Here is a 15,413-nt window from a genome sequence, read left to right on the forward strand (position 1 = left end):
GCTGAGAGGTGACAAGAGACAAGAGGAGGGAGGCACGCTGAAGATGAGAGAGGAGTGTGGTGTAAAAATATATCATTTTTTACACTATACTAAAAACATTTTGTTTTTATTTGTCCAGATGTCAGTGGTGGGCATTAACAAAGCACATTTACTTAAGCGCTGTTATTTAATTTCTCTTTTTTTCAGTACTTTGTGTGTGTGTGTGTGTGTTTATATAAATATTAAAAAATAAAATGTCAATAGCTGTCCTTTTAAAAATTTCTATGCTTAGGTTTTTATTATGGCGTTTCGATCTGCTTTGTGTAGCAGAGTGGTTCTTCAAGCAAGTTAGTGCATTCATTGGGTGGTTTCAGGGAGTTACAAGGGATTTTACAGCTGTAAATGTTTGTTGGCTACAGCAAATTATTTAAATTCAAGTGATATATGCGTTCAAATACTAATCTGCCTGAATTATAAAAGGAAAAAGGAAGAGCCACTTGGGAGCCGGAAGAGCCGGCTCTTCTTGGTGAGCTGAGCCAAATGATCCGGCTCACTAAAAAGAGCCGGAATTCCCATCACTAGCTCGCGCTGCTCTTTGAGGTGACAACAATCTGTGTTTACTGTGTGACGCCGGCGCGCGCCACAGCACGGCGGCGCACTGCTGCCACCAGCAGGACAGGAGTGGAACTACAGGCCAGGCCACATGGACAGCTGTTCGAGGCCCGCCACATAGACAGCTGTTCCAGTCACACCTGTCACACCGTGCCACTTGTCGAGCTGCAGCCTGCCTGTCATTGGCTGGCAGGCGGGTTTCTATATAGTTTAAAATCTGCACCGGCAAGAATACTTTCGTTCAACACTCAACAAGGATCCAGCTCTGATCAACTCCTAAATTCTGGTAAGCCTTCTTCTAATGCGCAGTTCGTTTGTTTAGTTTATGTGTTAAATCATTTCAAGGATTTGATAGTTTGTTTTGTTGAAGTAATATTTTTAGTGAAGTGCACTAGAAATGTAGTTGGATGAGTGTGGATTGAGGATTCAAATTCACAACACACAACAAAAAATTAGAAATATATGCAAAAATGAAGTTGTACATAAGAAAAAAATCACTGTTGCCCATAAAGTTGGAATAATTCCTCTTTATATTCCTATTCATGCACATCAGGTTAATTGTGGTTTAACGTTCACTGTGATGTGTGTTGAGTTTTGAACAGATACACTTTATCTATCAAGAATAAATCACATTGTCACAATCATTTCATGAGAAGAGGTAAAAATATTCTATTCCAACTGTATAGGCAACTATTGCAACCTTGGAAATGGATTAGATAGAAAACAACATTAAAAACAAACATTATGACAAGTCTTTCATTGTGCTCATTTATAAAACAGCACTTCTATAATTTAAGAATACTACTTCTTGGTCATGTGAGTTATTTTGTATCAAAAGAGTAGTTTTCGTTTGAATGTAACACTTTTAGAAGTCCCACGTCATTTTGTTTTTCTTCTTGCATTTTTTCAAATCACAATGGGACCCTCTTAATTATTTCTGTATGGAAGTGAATATACACCGTAGGGCATGGATGGCGGGCTGACGTGCTACAGCTGCATGACCAACTGTAGCTCAGGAGCAGTTGTGATGTGAATTCCAACAAGCTTCAGATTTGGTGGGAAACAATGTAAGGCAATGACGTCCGTCTCATCTGTCAATAATTTCCCTCCATTTCCCTCTAATTTTGCGTCTGTTTTGAAGAGTCATTCATTCTTTATTGCCTTCTTATAATGTCAGCTGTGAGGGAGAAAGACAGGCATGAAGAGAGAGAGAGAGGGGGAGAGAGAAAGAGAGAGAGAGGGAGGAAGTCATATCCAGGGTGTGTGTGGGCAGAGTAAGAGTGAATGAAAGTTGGAGATTGGAGAAGAGACAGTAAGTGGAGTGTACAGAAGTTTGAGGTGAGACTCTTATGTCTCCATTCAGTTAAACATCTGACGCCTCGCTTTCAAGGCTTCAATCCAGTTAGAAAACCTTATTTCAGATTGTTCAACCTGGATGTACAGCACACCGCACCACGGTGCTTTGGAGGTCATACCAATGGATACTGTTATAGCAGCATCGGTTGCATTATGCTCTCAATTCACTTATGAATACATGGATACTGTACGGCAGAAGGAGGTAAGAAACCGATTTAACTTTGTATATTTAATATACAAAATGTGATGTGTGCCTCAAGCGCACAAACATTTGAGACATTTTTCCGCTTTGTCATGTCACTTGGGATGGACATCTGTATTTCCTAACAGCATGATGAAAACTGCAACTGCTTATGCCCGTTTTAATTAATTGTGCAGCTCTGGATGGCTTTATCGCAGTAATGTATCTGAATGCCTTGTTTTCCAGCTAAATAGCTATAGATTAGATTTTAAAGGGCTGTATCTGGTCCCTCTGCTCATGCACACTGTCACTTGGACTGTATCAACTAAACAAATGATGACACCAGCCTCAAAGCTGGGAAATTACCATGCACTATCTTAGAGGCCGCCGAACTTTGAAACATTGGCCTCACATGTGAAAGTATGAGAGTCAAGAGGAGGGAGAGCAGAGCGTTTCAGTCGCAGTGCGGGTCAAAGGTTGGTTTCCTGTGAAGAGAAGGCAGCAGTACAAGGAGCGTACAACAATACCCTGAAGGAAAGAGAAGGCAGAGAAGAGTGATTCAATCATGCAAGAGCTCCCTAATGACTGTTGAAATGTTGGTTTGTGTGATGGACTGCTCGAGGGAGTTGCACAGAGTCTCGGCCTGTCATGTTTTTCCTTGAGTCTGCCCAGCTGGCCCTCGAATACTGCAGAAAATGTTTTACCAAAGATCTTAATCTAATTTTGACAAATAATGTGAAATAAATTCTTCAAGTTTATGTAATAAAAATGTGAATATTTAAAACTCAGAGCTAAGAAATGCTAAAGATGATTTCCTCTCTCTGTGTCTCAGGTGTACAGTGATCATGGAAGCCACTAAGAGAATGACAACTGACTGTACCTACTCCACTATCAACAGGTTTGTATGGGAAGAAGTTCATTACTCATCTCTTTCCCTATAGGAAATGTACATTTTCCTCTCAAATTCCCACTGAGCTTGAGAAATAAGTAACATGTTTTGAGTTGCCCTTTACTCATCGCATCCATTAAGGAAAAGTCAGAAAAGGTCTTTCAACTCAAGGCTTCCCATTTCCTCCAGTTTATTTATTAAAACATAACGGTTTGATGAAATGGGCCCGGCTCCAAGTATGTGTTTATTTAGCGAGGCTGATGAGAAGAAGATGCTCGGTCATAGGGTTGTCCTCTGGCATTTACTCTCAGGCTGAATTTTCCCACTGTCGCCAGAAAAAGACTAAGTGTCCCCGAACTGGCAGTCAGTCACTGTACTGGGAAGTTCAGAGCCTTTTGTCAGCATATTATTGCCCTTTTCTGATTAAATTCAGATAATGAGTGATGCAATTATCATACAGAAAGATGTGTTTTTTTGTGACATACCTCCATAGCCCTATCAGATAAGCTCAAAAACCTATCACCAAATGTATACGCTTCAGTTGATTTTAAAGTAGATGCTGTTTTATACGTTTGCTTATATAAAATCACATATTATTACAATATTTCTTCCACTTGCAGTGACAGAAGCTAAATATTTCAACCATTCATCCATGATTTCTGTTTAACCATTAGCTTTAGGTGATTATGTTAACTGTTTATCCAGGAGTTTTAGCCAGTTAATGAGCTAACCTAACTAATTTAAGGTTTTTATCCAGTACATTTAACATTTTTACATTACTTTTAGCTAGCTTTAATTATATTGTTTATACAGTCCTTTTAGATAACTGTTTAAGCAAGTGTTTATATGCCAAGCCAAGCGTTCAGGTGCTAACTGTCTTATCAGGTTGGGAGGTGTACTGTCCAGTATTAGGTACAGATTATTATGACAATACATTTACTGAAATCAGCATTATGTTTGGTTGATGTTTTAGTATTTTTGTTATTTAAGCTAAGTGCCTTGGGTGGGAATTATTGCTGGATGTCATACAAAACTCTGTCTAATATTAGATTTGACATTCATGATCTTATACTCATTTGTAACTTTTATACTAACTTTGTAAACATGTTTTTCCTTTGTTTGTTTAGGCTGAAGAAGGGCTGCCGTGGTGACATAACTGGTTTCCATATTGCTTCAGTGGAAAACAAGGAAGCTGGGCAAAGAAAAGTGGGGGCACAAAAACTCCCCTTTGCCCCAATAGACAACCTGAGCAACCAGAGGGCAGAATCACCCATGATGGCTCACAGGAGGCCGACCTTTGACCTTCACAGCAATGAGAACACTCTCTTGGTAGACAACAAGCTCCCCAGATCCAATAGAGGCAACATCAAGGACAAGATCTCTTTGTGGGAGGGGAAGGAGCCCACTCACTCACCCATCACCTCAGGTTCTTTGGGCCACAGCGGCAGCATAAAAAGGACAAACTCCCTGACAAAAGGCAACAGTAAAACTACTGATGAGCAGAGTGCAGAGAGTTGCAGGAGAGTAGCCGTGAAGGAAAAGGAAAATCTTGGGAAAGAGAATGGGGATTCAAGGCCTTGTTCACCTGCTGAAACTGGAAAACCGCAAACAGGGATGCTCAAGAGCAGCAAGACCAGTGAGAACCAAAAAGGAGAAGATTGCAGTAGAGTTGTCCACAAGGAAAAGCAAGATCACGAGAAGGAGAATGTAGAAAAGCTTGGGGATTCAAGACCCTTTTCGCCTATGGTGGTAGTGCAGCAGCAGGTGGGGACATTGAGGAAAAGCAATGACAGAAGAGCCGCAGAACAAACCAGCCAGGAGAAGAGAGCTGTATTTACTCTTTTCAAAAAGCTGGAGGCAATGGGGGAGAACCACGGGAAAACTCCCACAGAGCTTGGAAACTACTTCAGCCCACCGAGCAAGGACAAACAAGTCGAGGTGAAGAAGAAAGAATCTGAAGTTATGGGTCAAACTGGTGCAGTGAAATCCTCTGGGACCAGAGATGGGAAGCAACAAGAAAATGTGTACACAGAGCCAGGGGCGCCCCCCATCAACCCAGTCCCCAAACCTCAACGAACCTTCCAGCATCCAAAGACCGCTTCCATTGGGAAGAGTCAGAGTCAGGGTAGAGGACAGAGGAACCTTCCACCGCTGCCTTTAATCTCCACGAAAACTTCCACAAAACCTCCCTCTGGTGTCTACAGGAGACCCCGGGGGGAGAGAGTCAGAGACAGCATCAATAGGTATAGAGAAAAATGTAGCCAGAGCTAAACTAACATAAAGTGGAATCAGTATTTTGTGGTTATAGTAATAGCTAAACCCAATGTGAGACTACCTGGAAGAATAAGGAAAATATATGCAGATAATAATAGTTAAATCTTGGACCATATTTATTGAGTTAAACTTTAGAAGAACTAATTTGCACTTTTGTTGCACCATGACAGGAAATCCTTTGAGTTTGAAGACCTCGCGGGGTCAACTAGCCCGCTCTTCTCTCACTCACTGTCTCAAGAACATCACTATGAAGACATCCTCGGTCAGTCACCTACACTGTCTGTCTGTCTATCTGTCTGTCTGTCTGTCTATATATAAACTGCTTCAACTGCAACAACATTATGCAGAAATACTGTATATCAGAATAGCTTTCAGATTCCCTGAGACTTTTAAATTTTGCCTATGAACGTGCATTGAATGTTGCCATCTTTGGTCTCCCTGCAGACTCTTCCAAGGAGAACCCATATGAGGACATAGAGTTGGAGAGTCAGTGCTCCCAGCAGTCTTTGCCCTCCTCTCCTGGCGCCGATAGTACCAAGGTTCCAGCAGTACAAGCCAAGCACAATACTTTGCAGTGACAACACTTCTTATTTAAATGATTGTGAAAATGCATTCATTGGTTTTTCTGACTATAGATGTCGAGGCCTGGCTTCTTCAGGCAGAACTCAGCCAAGAGCTTCAAACTGCTGGACCTGCGGAGAAGTAACCAGTCGACCCACAGCAGCAGCAGCGGGGGTGTTTCATCTCCACCCCAGCTCAGCCCTCCCTCCACTCCCATTGGGCATGAAAACACATCCTGGCTGCCCGGGGATCCCTACAGCCGCACCTGCCGCAGGATACCAACGGTGTGTGTCTGAGTTCATATCTTAGGGCTGTATATGTATTCTCCTATTCAGAATCCCCGAACTAGAGTCGAAAGATGTCATGCTGTAGTGTTTCTTCACACTGAGTCAGAGCTTTTGTACCACAGATTGTACTAAGAATCAACAGCATCTTTGAGGCTCGGATCGGGAAGAAGCACCTACGTAGGATCTATCATTACGCTGAGACAAGCTCAGGGAGAGGTAATGATGTTAAAATGATGGAAGAAATCAAAGAAATGAAACTTTATTCTTAGTTATTTTTTATGCAGATAATGTAAATGTGGAGTTTTGGCTGAAGATGACTCTTGTTTGCAGTGACAGATGAGAACAGCGACTCTGAGAGTGAAGTTGAAGAAAGAGCAAAAGGTAGACAACTCTTAATGTCTATAAGCTTTTACATCTCTTGACATCTTCAATTTATAACTTGTATCAATTACCTTCCTCTGTTCCAGCACATCGTCAGCGTCTTGTGTCAGTCCAGTCCATACTGAGCCAGCCAGGAAAGTCTCAAGGCCACTACAACGGTGCCAACAGCTCTCTGGAACAGGAGCTCCACCAGCGTCAACTCTTTGAATATTTTCTAGTTGTGTCACTGCAGAAGTCGAAGGCTGGTGCCCACTATGTGCCGGAGGTCACGCAGCAGTTCCCCCCAAAGGTCTGGAGCAGAAAAGTGCTTGACACTTTGCTTTTTTTATGTGGTAATTTTGTTTTAAAGGGTGAATCCATCGATTTTACACCTTAAGTTTAATAAACTCATGTAGAGTACTGTTCAGCCTGTGAATACAGTTGTATAACTCTTCTGTAGCTCCAGAAGGAGTTTCCTAAAGTCAAGAAGGAACCCATAAACGGTATATATCCCAACTTGGGCTTGAGAAAGTCAGGATATCTCAGCCTGTGCTGCATTCATTTTGAGTGTCTTATGTGAGTCTACAAACTTTATGGAAGGGCAACACTAAATCCCTGAAGTACCCGTTTAACTTTTTAGGACTAAATCTTTAAAGACAGACAAAGTAGCAAAAATTTAGTCCTGTTGCGTCACTGCTTTTGCAGCTGGAGAGGAGCTTCAAGTTCATGAGGGAGACAGAGGATCAGCTGAGGATTATTCCACAGTTCTGCTTCCCTGATGCAAAAGACTGGGAGCCGGTGGAGACCTACCCAAGGTGAGAGCGTCGAAGTTAACTTAAATCACATAAATTACACTTAATATAATGGCCAGCATAGTTTTAAATACTCTCCACAGAACCATTTGTTCCCATAGCAACTCAATGAAGAAGAAAACCTGCTGTTTAGCCCCTGATACACATGACGGCTGATGTGGACTGATGATGTAAAGATACAGTCCATTTAAAGTTACAGTTACAGTTTGTATGTATTTGTATGTTTCATATGTACAATCAAAATATGCTTATCACATGTTTATTTGTGTGTTTCTTGTGGGTCTTCCCTCATAGTGAGATGTTCGCTTTTGTTTTGACTGGAGAGGATGGGAGCAGGAGGTTTGGATACTGCCGGCGTTTACTGGTAAATAGCAAATGAGCAGAATAAATAAGTGTGCTGCTACCGAACAGGAAGTGGCTAAATACCACGATGACGGCTGAGTAAATAAGCGTGCCAAAATAGTCGACGTGCCTGTGGGAAAACAGAAGATCTCTGAGTCTGGGAGGAAGTGTGTGAGACTGGGAAAGTGTGTATGTGTGTGCTTTCACATACGTTTCTGTCTGTGTATTTCCACAGTGTTTTAGTACTGTTGAAGGGTGTATTAATGTGTTTTTCATTCTTTTTCTATTATATGTCCAGAAGTATATATGTGAGTGAAGAATTATATGTCTTGTCAAGGGAAAAATATGCAAAAATGTTGTTTTTTTTTGGAGTACAGCAATATTTTCTGACATACTTAAACTTTAAATAGCTGTTAAACTGTATTTCAGTCAACAGCAGCAGCAAATAAACCTTTATCTTTTGTTTTCAGCCCAGTGGAAAAGGTAAACGTCTACCAGAGGTGTACTGTATTGTTAGTCACCTTGGCTGTTTCAACCTGTTCTCCAAGGTAAACCGCTGCTCACCTACAGTCCTATAATTATCATAAAGGTAATTAAGCAAATCTATAAGGTGAGTGTATTTGTGTGTGCTTTAGGTGCTGGATGAGGTAGAGAGGCGGAGAGCTTTGTCTCCAGCCCTTGTGCAACCTTTTATGAGGGCCATCATGGAAGCTCAGTTTCCAGCTCCAGGCAGAACAATCACCATTAAGACGTTCCTCCCTGGCTCAGGCACTGAGGTGAGCGACACAGTTTAATTCATGTAAATTTAATTATGGTGTTATATAACTTTGTAGACTATTTTATCCGTCCTATCCTCAGGTGATGGAGCTTTGTCGGCCCTCTGACTCACGTCTGGAGCATGTGGACTTTGAGTGCCTGTTCTCCTGTCTGAGTCTGCGGCTTCTCCTCCGGGTGTTCGGCTCTCTGCTGCTGGAGCGACGGGTCATCTTCACCGCTGACAAACTCAGGTCCGCCCCTTAGTGAAGCCATGTATCCTGCAGGCTTCCACAACATACTGTAGCTCCCCTCTGTGTGACAGCTCATATAATGACTCTTAAAATATGAGGTTGCGCTGAACATCCTTCCTCCATTGTTTGTGTAATTATGCAGTCGGCAGATATTAGGTACAAGAATGAGATGTTTTCATTATGAAGTTATAAGAACTGCGGGTGGTCCCGACCCACAGTTTTAAATAAATTTAAGGCAGCCCCAGTTTTTATTCAGGGAACATACCAGAGAGTTATTTTGAGGCCAGCCTGTTGAGTTGTTTTGTGCTGGGGCTAGTTTGTTTGTTCTGCAGGAGAGAGCCAGTGGGAGTCAGAAAGAGCGGTCACACTAGCAGATGACTGGAATTCAAAGTTTGAGTGACGTAAATGAAAGAAAGTATGTGGTTTTGCCTTCCACTCTGGGAAATGTTCTGACTTTTGGGTATAGTCACAATGATTAGAAGGTATTTTAGAGCACAGCGCCCTCATGTGGTGAGAATGAGGAGGTTACTCACTTTGTGTGTCTTTCTCTGGCCTTCTCAAAACTAATATTGCTCCTGTATCTCTCCTTGCAGTACTCTATCCCAGTGCTGCCATGCTGTTGTGGCCCTGCTTTACCCCTTTGTATGGCAGCACACTTACATCCCCGTGCTGCCCTCGGCCATGCTCGACATCGTCTGCACTCCAACCCCATTTATCGTTGGCCTGCTGTCCAGTTCTCTGCCTCAGCTCACAGAGCTGCCCCTGGAGGAGGTCAGAGAGTCGAATTATGTGGCAAAATCTGCAGATTTACAGATTTATCACATCATTAGTGCAAATGTATGTTTTCTGTGCCCAGGTTCTGGTGGTGGATCTTGGAAACAGTCGATTTCTCAGACAGGTAGGCCATGTGTTGAGTCATGTTTGTGTCTTTTTATGGCTCTCCGTGGTTTTTTAACACATGATTTCATCATTGACAAACGTATAAATGGATTTTCTATCCTGTTTTGTCGTCTGCAGTTGGACGATGAGGACTCCATCCTGCCGCCTAAGCTCCAATCAGCTCTGGAGAATGTTCTGGAGAGGAGACGAGAGCTCGCTAATGAGAGAGGAGGAGACACACCCAGTGGTGAGACATAACAAGGACTGAAACTGAAATTTTGCAACTGGAGAAAGTTCAGCAGCACCATGTGGTTGTGTTTTTGTATGTATGTCACAAAAGTTTATCCTCTTTTCTTCAGACTCTGGTCACCTCAGCACCGTTGTGTCCGAGGCCTTTGTTCGTTTCTTCGTGGAGCTTGTAGGCCACTACCAACTCTTCATCATCGGAGAACGGGAAGACGGCTACTCATCCTCTTCCTCATCCCCGGTGCCCTGCTCCTTCCAGCGCGAGGGTTTTCGTAAAGCGATCCCGTCTAAGACTGTGCGCCGCTTCCTGGAGGTCTTCATGGAGACCCAGATGTTTGGCTGGTTCATCCAGGAGAGAGAGCTCCACAGGCAGGCTCTGAGAGGTAAAAGGCTGTGGTTAAAAACGAGGAGGTTCATCTGTTGAGAGGCGTTACAGTCATTCATGACTCTTTCTCTTTCCTCAGGACTGTTTGAAATGAGGGTGCAGGAGTATCTAGACTCCATCCATGAGAATGAACACCGGAGGGTTAACAGGTTTCTCAAAGGCTTGGGTAAGGTTGTTTCTTTGCCAGAGTTTCTTTGCTATAGTGAAAAAATCTCACCTTAAACCACTCTTCTTTTTTTTTCTTTTCCTCTCCTCCAGGGAACAAAATGAAGTTTCTTTCCAAGAAGTAATGACACTGTAATTGCACAGAAGGAGACAAAAGAAGCACAGAAAGACTGAAATTTGACAAAAGAAATAATTATTTGACACTCGTCCACGCCATCCTCATCTGTATCAGTGTTGAAACTGAGGGTTTTCACTCGAGGACTCATGATTGGATGGCTGTTGGGAATCACAATTTTTTTTTCCACCAAAGGAACTGTAGACTCACAAAAAAACGGGCTAACCAGAAACCTCTTGAATTCTTCAGGTGTCAACATTCATAAGAACAAACAACACAGTGTATAGAAATATTGGTCTCTGTAAGCTACATATGGCTGACAGGAAGACATTCTCCACAGTTTGATGGTCACCCTTCGTATGCACTGAAAGTTCAGTCATAGTATCTTCTGAAACCACTAGGGGGCAGTAGTATATTTTCTCTGGTTACATGATCTTGACACTGATAGTGAATGACCAGAAATGACAGACCTGCTTTGCTGCTCTTGCTTCAATGCTTCAATTCTGTTTTAGTCATAACAGTGATAACATCACAAATGTTTGACTCTTTGACAAGTAAATAAACATTCTCTGTTGGCTTGTTTTGAAGCGGCGGGTCTTGATGTTGTCACATTTTAAAATGTGGCTCTTAACTTTGCAAATCTATTTCCCCACCAACCTCCAGTTTGCAGATTATGAATGATGAGATTATGGTAAAAACATATTGTATGCGATGATAATGCTTTGTTACACATTGGAAAATCCTGATAGGAATATCAAAGCCAAGTGAATTGTGTTTACTCAGCATTTGTGTGCCAGTTTTGCACAGTGAGTAATCCACATACCACCCATTTGCTAACCATTCACTGCTGTGTTTGTGTGTTCGAAGTTATTTGGTTTTTTTACTACAAAGAGCCTCGGTTCAGAGTTGGTGGCAGCTTTACTATTTTAGTCTCTGAGTCATGGAAACAAAGCAGATCTTTAGCCCACGAAGAGGAAAGCACATCTTTGTCAGCATGAAAATATAACACAGGTGCAGAGCAGAGCATAGTAGAGTATTGTCTGAGAACTAGTGTGCTCAGTTTATGCATGCTGAGCAAGCCCATGGGCCTCCAGGGCATCACACAGCACCTAACCTGTCACCTTGTTAGTGGCAAGTTCACACACACACAAATACGCACACCTGCTGACACAGCTGTTGATGCATATACACAGATGCACAGACTACAGAGTACAGAGTATAAATACAGATACAGGCTGATGCACACATGCACATTTTACTCTAAAACCATAAGTAGTTTTTATTATTACTTTTATTGTGGAGTAATTGGTAAAAAAAAAAAAATGCAATCTTTATCAAACAGCTAACAGTTATGTATAAATAGAAAAGTATAAATCAAACACATAAACAGTTAGATAGTTAAAAGTAATGGATAAATAGTTATAGTTAGCCAGACAACTGAAATATGCAGTAGCAGAAACTAGTTGTTAAACGGTACAGATTTTTAAAAGTAATGAATTAGCCAAGGATAAACAATTTATTATGCGTTAGCTAGAACTAACTGGCTAAGAGATTTAAAAGTAATGGATGAAGTAGTTAGCTAAAAGTATTGGACAATTGTTAAATTGATAGTTTAACTAACTAACTAACTAAACAATGGATAAAGAGTTGCAATAGCTGGTTTAAAGTATTGATTAAACAGATAGCTAAAAGTAACGGATAAATGGTTATAGTTAGCAATGAAGAAAACAACTGAAATATGCGTTAGCTAAAACTGTTTGATTAATGGTATAAAAAGTAATGATGAAGTGGTTAGCTCAAATAACGGATAAACAGTTGAAATAGCTCAAAGTAGATTGTTGAAATGTCGCCTTTCTGCCACTGTACGCAGTAGTAGGTGAATGCAAACTTGACAGTTGAGTGAAATGAAAACATATTGAAACAATATCCACTTCATATAATCAATATTGTTGAATATTGTCCATTTCAAACACACGTTTCCGACATGACAGTTGGTTCCAATGTAGTTGAGCTGATCTGACAGTGCTGACAGTGGTCTGACACCAGAGAATAGAGGTTGAGACACACCGCTCTATAACACACATGTTCAGTGAAGCCGTCACAGAGTAAAAATCATACCACAGCTTCCTATGTGGATCCCAAGGTGGGGCAGCTGCGGCGCTGTGGGACAGGAGGCGTCTCAGGAAGATGAATGGATGTGGTGAAAGACAAGCACCGATGGCAAATGCTGAAATGTTTGTTCACTCACTCCGATTCTTTGAAATGTGTTTTTGTGTGTGTGTGTGTGTAACACCCAACCTATATTGTCACATACTATTTCCTGCTAAACACCTGGCTGCTGCTCAAGACAACTGGCTCATTAGCGCAGAGGTAATCATGCTTTCAATTAATTCCAGTCAGCGGGGGTTGACCCCCAAACCTTACATCCTGCGCTGGTGTATTTCCACTGCAAACTCCCCTGTGGAATATCTCTCACCCCTGCAAGCACAAATGTCATGTGTTTTCAGTCAAGGAGAGCGAGAGCTCTTATCTGCTACTTCGAAACAACAATAGCTTGTTGAAACACTAATCTTCCCTGCAAAGTGCCTTTCAGAGGTCCCTATTACCTGACTGGATTCCACCTTTAAGAGATGCCACACCGTGATACCGCATTACGCCGGTAATTGAAAACATCTACCTGCAAGTGAGAACCTGCTGCAAGACTCAGCAGTGCAATGTAGTTATGCCTATTATTCTTAGCAGAAATAAAATCATACAAACACCACGGCCCATTAAAACCAACCACCGATTCAATTATAAAGTCTCTCCAGAGATTTATTGACCTCATTTTAAGGCTTGCAAACTTGCATTCGGACCCCTCTGAGGCTTGCCTCTGCTAATTGCATGATTTATAGCGCAATTTATGGAGGCAGGAGGGGGTGGTGCGGCAACTAAGCGGCACTTGCCATCAATCAGAATGAAAAGTCTAATGTCATTTTCCTTTTTTTTTTTATTTCAGATATTTTTATACCTCTTCTCTTATAACCCTCAAAAAAAAAAAAAAAAAAAAAAAAGCTGCCGGCAAGATTGAATTAGCTAAAAACGCTTGGGGTCATGGGCGGTTGTGATTCCCAGGTGCCATATGCAATTTTGTACAAATTACGCTGGGGTGCCTGGGGTAATTTTGTCATCACAACACAAATATGGTACCTACAGGTTCCCATAGAGTCTTTTAGTGTCTGGTAGGAACTTGGGAACTCTAGGGGGCCATGATCGAGTCCACGGCTCCTCTAAACATCTCACGTTGATTTTAATTTCCCTGACGCTGCCAGTGTGAGAGCACAAGTGTGGGAATAGCAAAGAAGAAAACAGCAGGAAAGTTATAAAAAAAAAAAAGAAGAAAAAAAAAGGCGGGAAACATCGAGAGGAAGGCTGCCGAAAAAGAGCAGAGAGTTTGATGTATGAGAAAAATACTTACACACACACATACACATCCGAACTCCGAACATGCACCCGACAGCTTGTTTTTCGGAGCTGCAGGTGCAGTGTCCAGCTGCAGCCCTGCCATGCATGCCAGGGGCCTGAATCATTTCCCCTTTTCAGAGGAGGAGCCATCAAAGCATATGGAGGACATAACAACAGGAGGAGAAAACGGTGGAGAAGGGCAGGAGAGGAAAGAAGAGGTGAATTTGACAAGGGGGAGAAGTGAGGTGATACAAAGTATAGAGGAGAGAAAAAAAAGGGATTAGCAGTGGTAGATTTCAATTTCCCTGCTGCTAAGCCATGTTACAGCAAAGCCTTAAAACCATGGACACAGACCAGGAGCAAGCAAACAGGGTGGAGGAAGTGGAGGGGGAAAAAAGGCAGAGTTGTGCTGGACGTGAACAGTGAGGGTAGTTTGAGGAGAGCAAAACCATTGTGGGTTGTGATTTTGACCCTTTTTTTGTGGCCTCTGTTTCTCACTCTTTAATCTCATATTTTTAAAGAAAGGAAAAGGGGTGACAGAGGCTCCTAAAAGGGGGGAGAGAGAGGGTGGATGGGGATTTGGTGTTGGGGGGGTAGGGAAGCTCAGGCCACACACATAGATTTCCAGGCTTGAGGGTGCATCCGTCAGGCCTGTCCGCATGTGGTCTGCTGTATGTGTCCAAGTTTATCCACACCACTATTACACCACCATTAGTCATGGCATCTGATGACAAGGGTTAAAATCCTTCTCCCTTTCTCTCCGGCTTTGTCTCTCACTCACTCGTTCAGCTCAAAGGACCTTTCTTAAAGGGTCACACCCCCTAATTTTTTACATTTTCCTATCTCACCTTACATCGTCTGACTTTGTGTCTGTGTTTAACATGGAGAGCAGTCTGTCTGGAGCCTGAGGAGTGGACACACACACACACACACACACTCAGACACACACTCATGCACATGTAGACCGGTCGGCGGGGGATTCTTTGTCAGAACAGTTGCAGGGTGGTCCGGTCTGCAAGTGTCAGTACGTAGACTCATCTCTCTTCATGTGGTTTGTATGTGTGTGTGTGTGTGGACCTGAGTAACTTTGTGTGTGTTCTTAATATGTCATCCTGTTGCACATTCCTAGTGCACAATGCAGTATGTAAGCCCAGTCAGGAAGTTCTTTAAAGATTTAATCAGAAAATATGTTTTGCTCTAGAAAGTGGTCACAAGACAAAAGATGTGTCCAAGATCATCGCTTATTTACTATGTAGTGTGGTAGATTAGTGTCCAAATTCTGATTCACCACAAAAGTCCCCTAAATGGAACAAAAGAAGTACTGTTAATTTGTAATAGTTGGTGATTACAGACCCAGCTTAAGAGTTAGCAGCTCACTAACAGCTCTCTACTTAAAAACAACACTGCTTTCAGCTAATGTCAACATGCAAACATGCCCACGATGGCAATGCGAACATGCAAATGTTTAGCAGGTATAATGTTTGCCATGTTCACGTTATTTTGCATGTTAGCCCAGCAG

At 42.2% G+C, this 15,413-nt stretch overlaps 1 protein-coding gene across 2 annotated transcripts; it reads left to right on the forward strand.

The window, feature by feature from the left end:
• Positions 1–778: 778 nt before the first annotated feature.
• On the forward strand, positions 779–11,025 carry LOC104933561 (DENN domain-containing protein 2A). Of its 2 annotated transcripts, none has more exons than XM_027272499.1 (20): positions 779–877; positions 2,961–3,026; positions 4,145–5,260; positions 5,462–5,553; positions 5,736–5,830; positions 5,927–6,136; positions 6,262–6,355; positions 6,470–6,520; positions 6,607–6,809; positions 7,205–7,314; positions 7,606–7,675; positions 8,124–8,201; positions 8,289–8,429; positions 8,512–8,660; positions 9,254–9,431; positions 9,517–9,558; positions 9,678–9,786; positions 9,899–10,168; positions 10,250–10,336; positions 10,429–11,025. In XM_027272499.1, exons 2-20 carry the CDS (start codon positions 2,974–2,976, stop codon positions 10,458–10,460), a joined length of 3,180 nt encoding a protein of 1,059 aa, XP_027128300.1. In that variant the 5' UTR covers positions 779–877; positions 2,961–2,973; the 3' UTR covers positions 10,461–11,025. The 2 variants fall into 2 exon arrangements, with proteins under 2 accessions (XP_027128300.1, XP_010747358.3); XM_010749056.3 differs by lacking the exon at positions 779–877 and adding an exon at positions 1,835–2,149.
• The last annotated feature ends 4,388 nt before the right edge of the window (positions 11,026–15,413 follow it).

The sequence above is a fragment of the Larimichthys crocea genome, chromosome XX, assembly GCF_000972845.2.
Source record: "Larimichthys crocea isolate SSNF chromosome XX, L_crocea_2.0, whole genome shotgun sequence".
NCBI classification, from domain to species: domain Eukaryota; kingdom Metazoa; phylum Chordata; class Actinopteri; family Sciaenidae; genus Larimichthys; species Larimichthys crocea.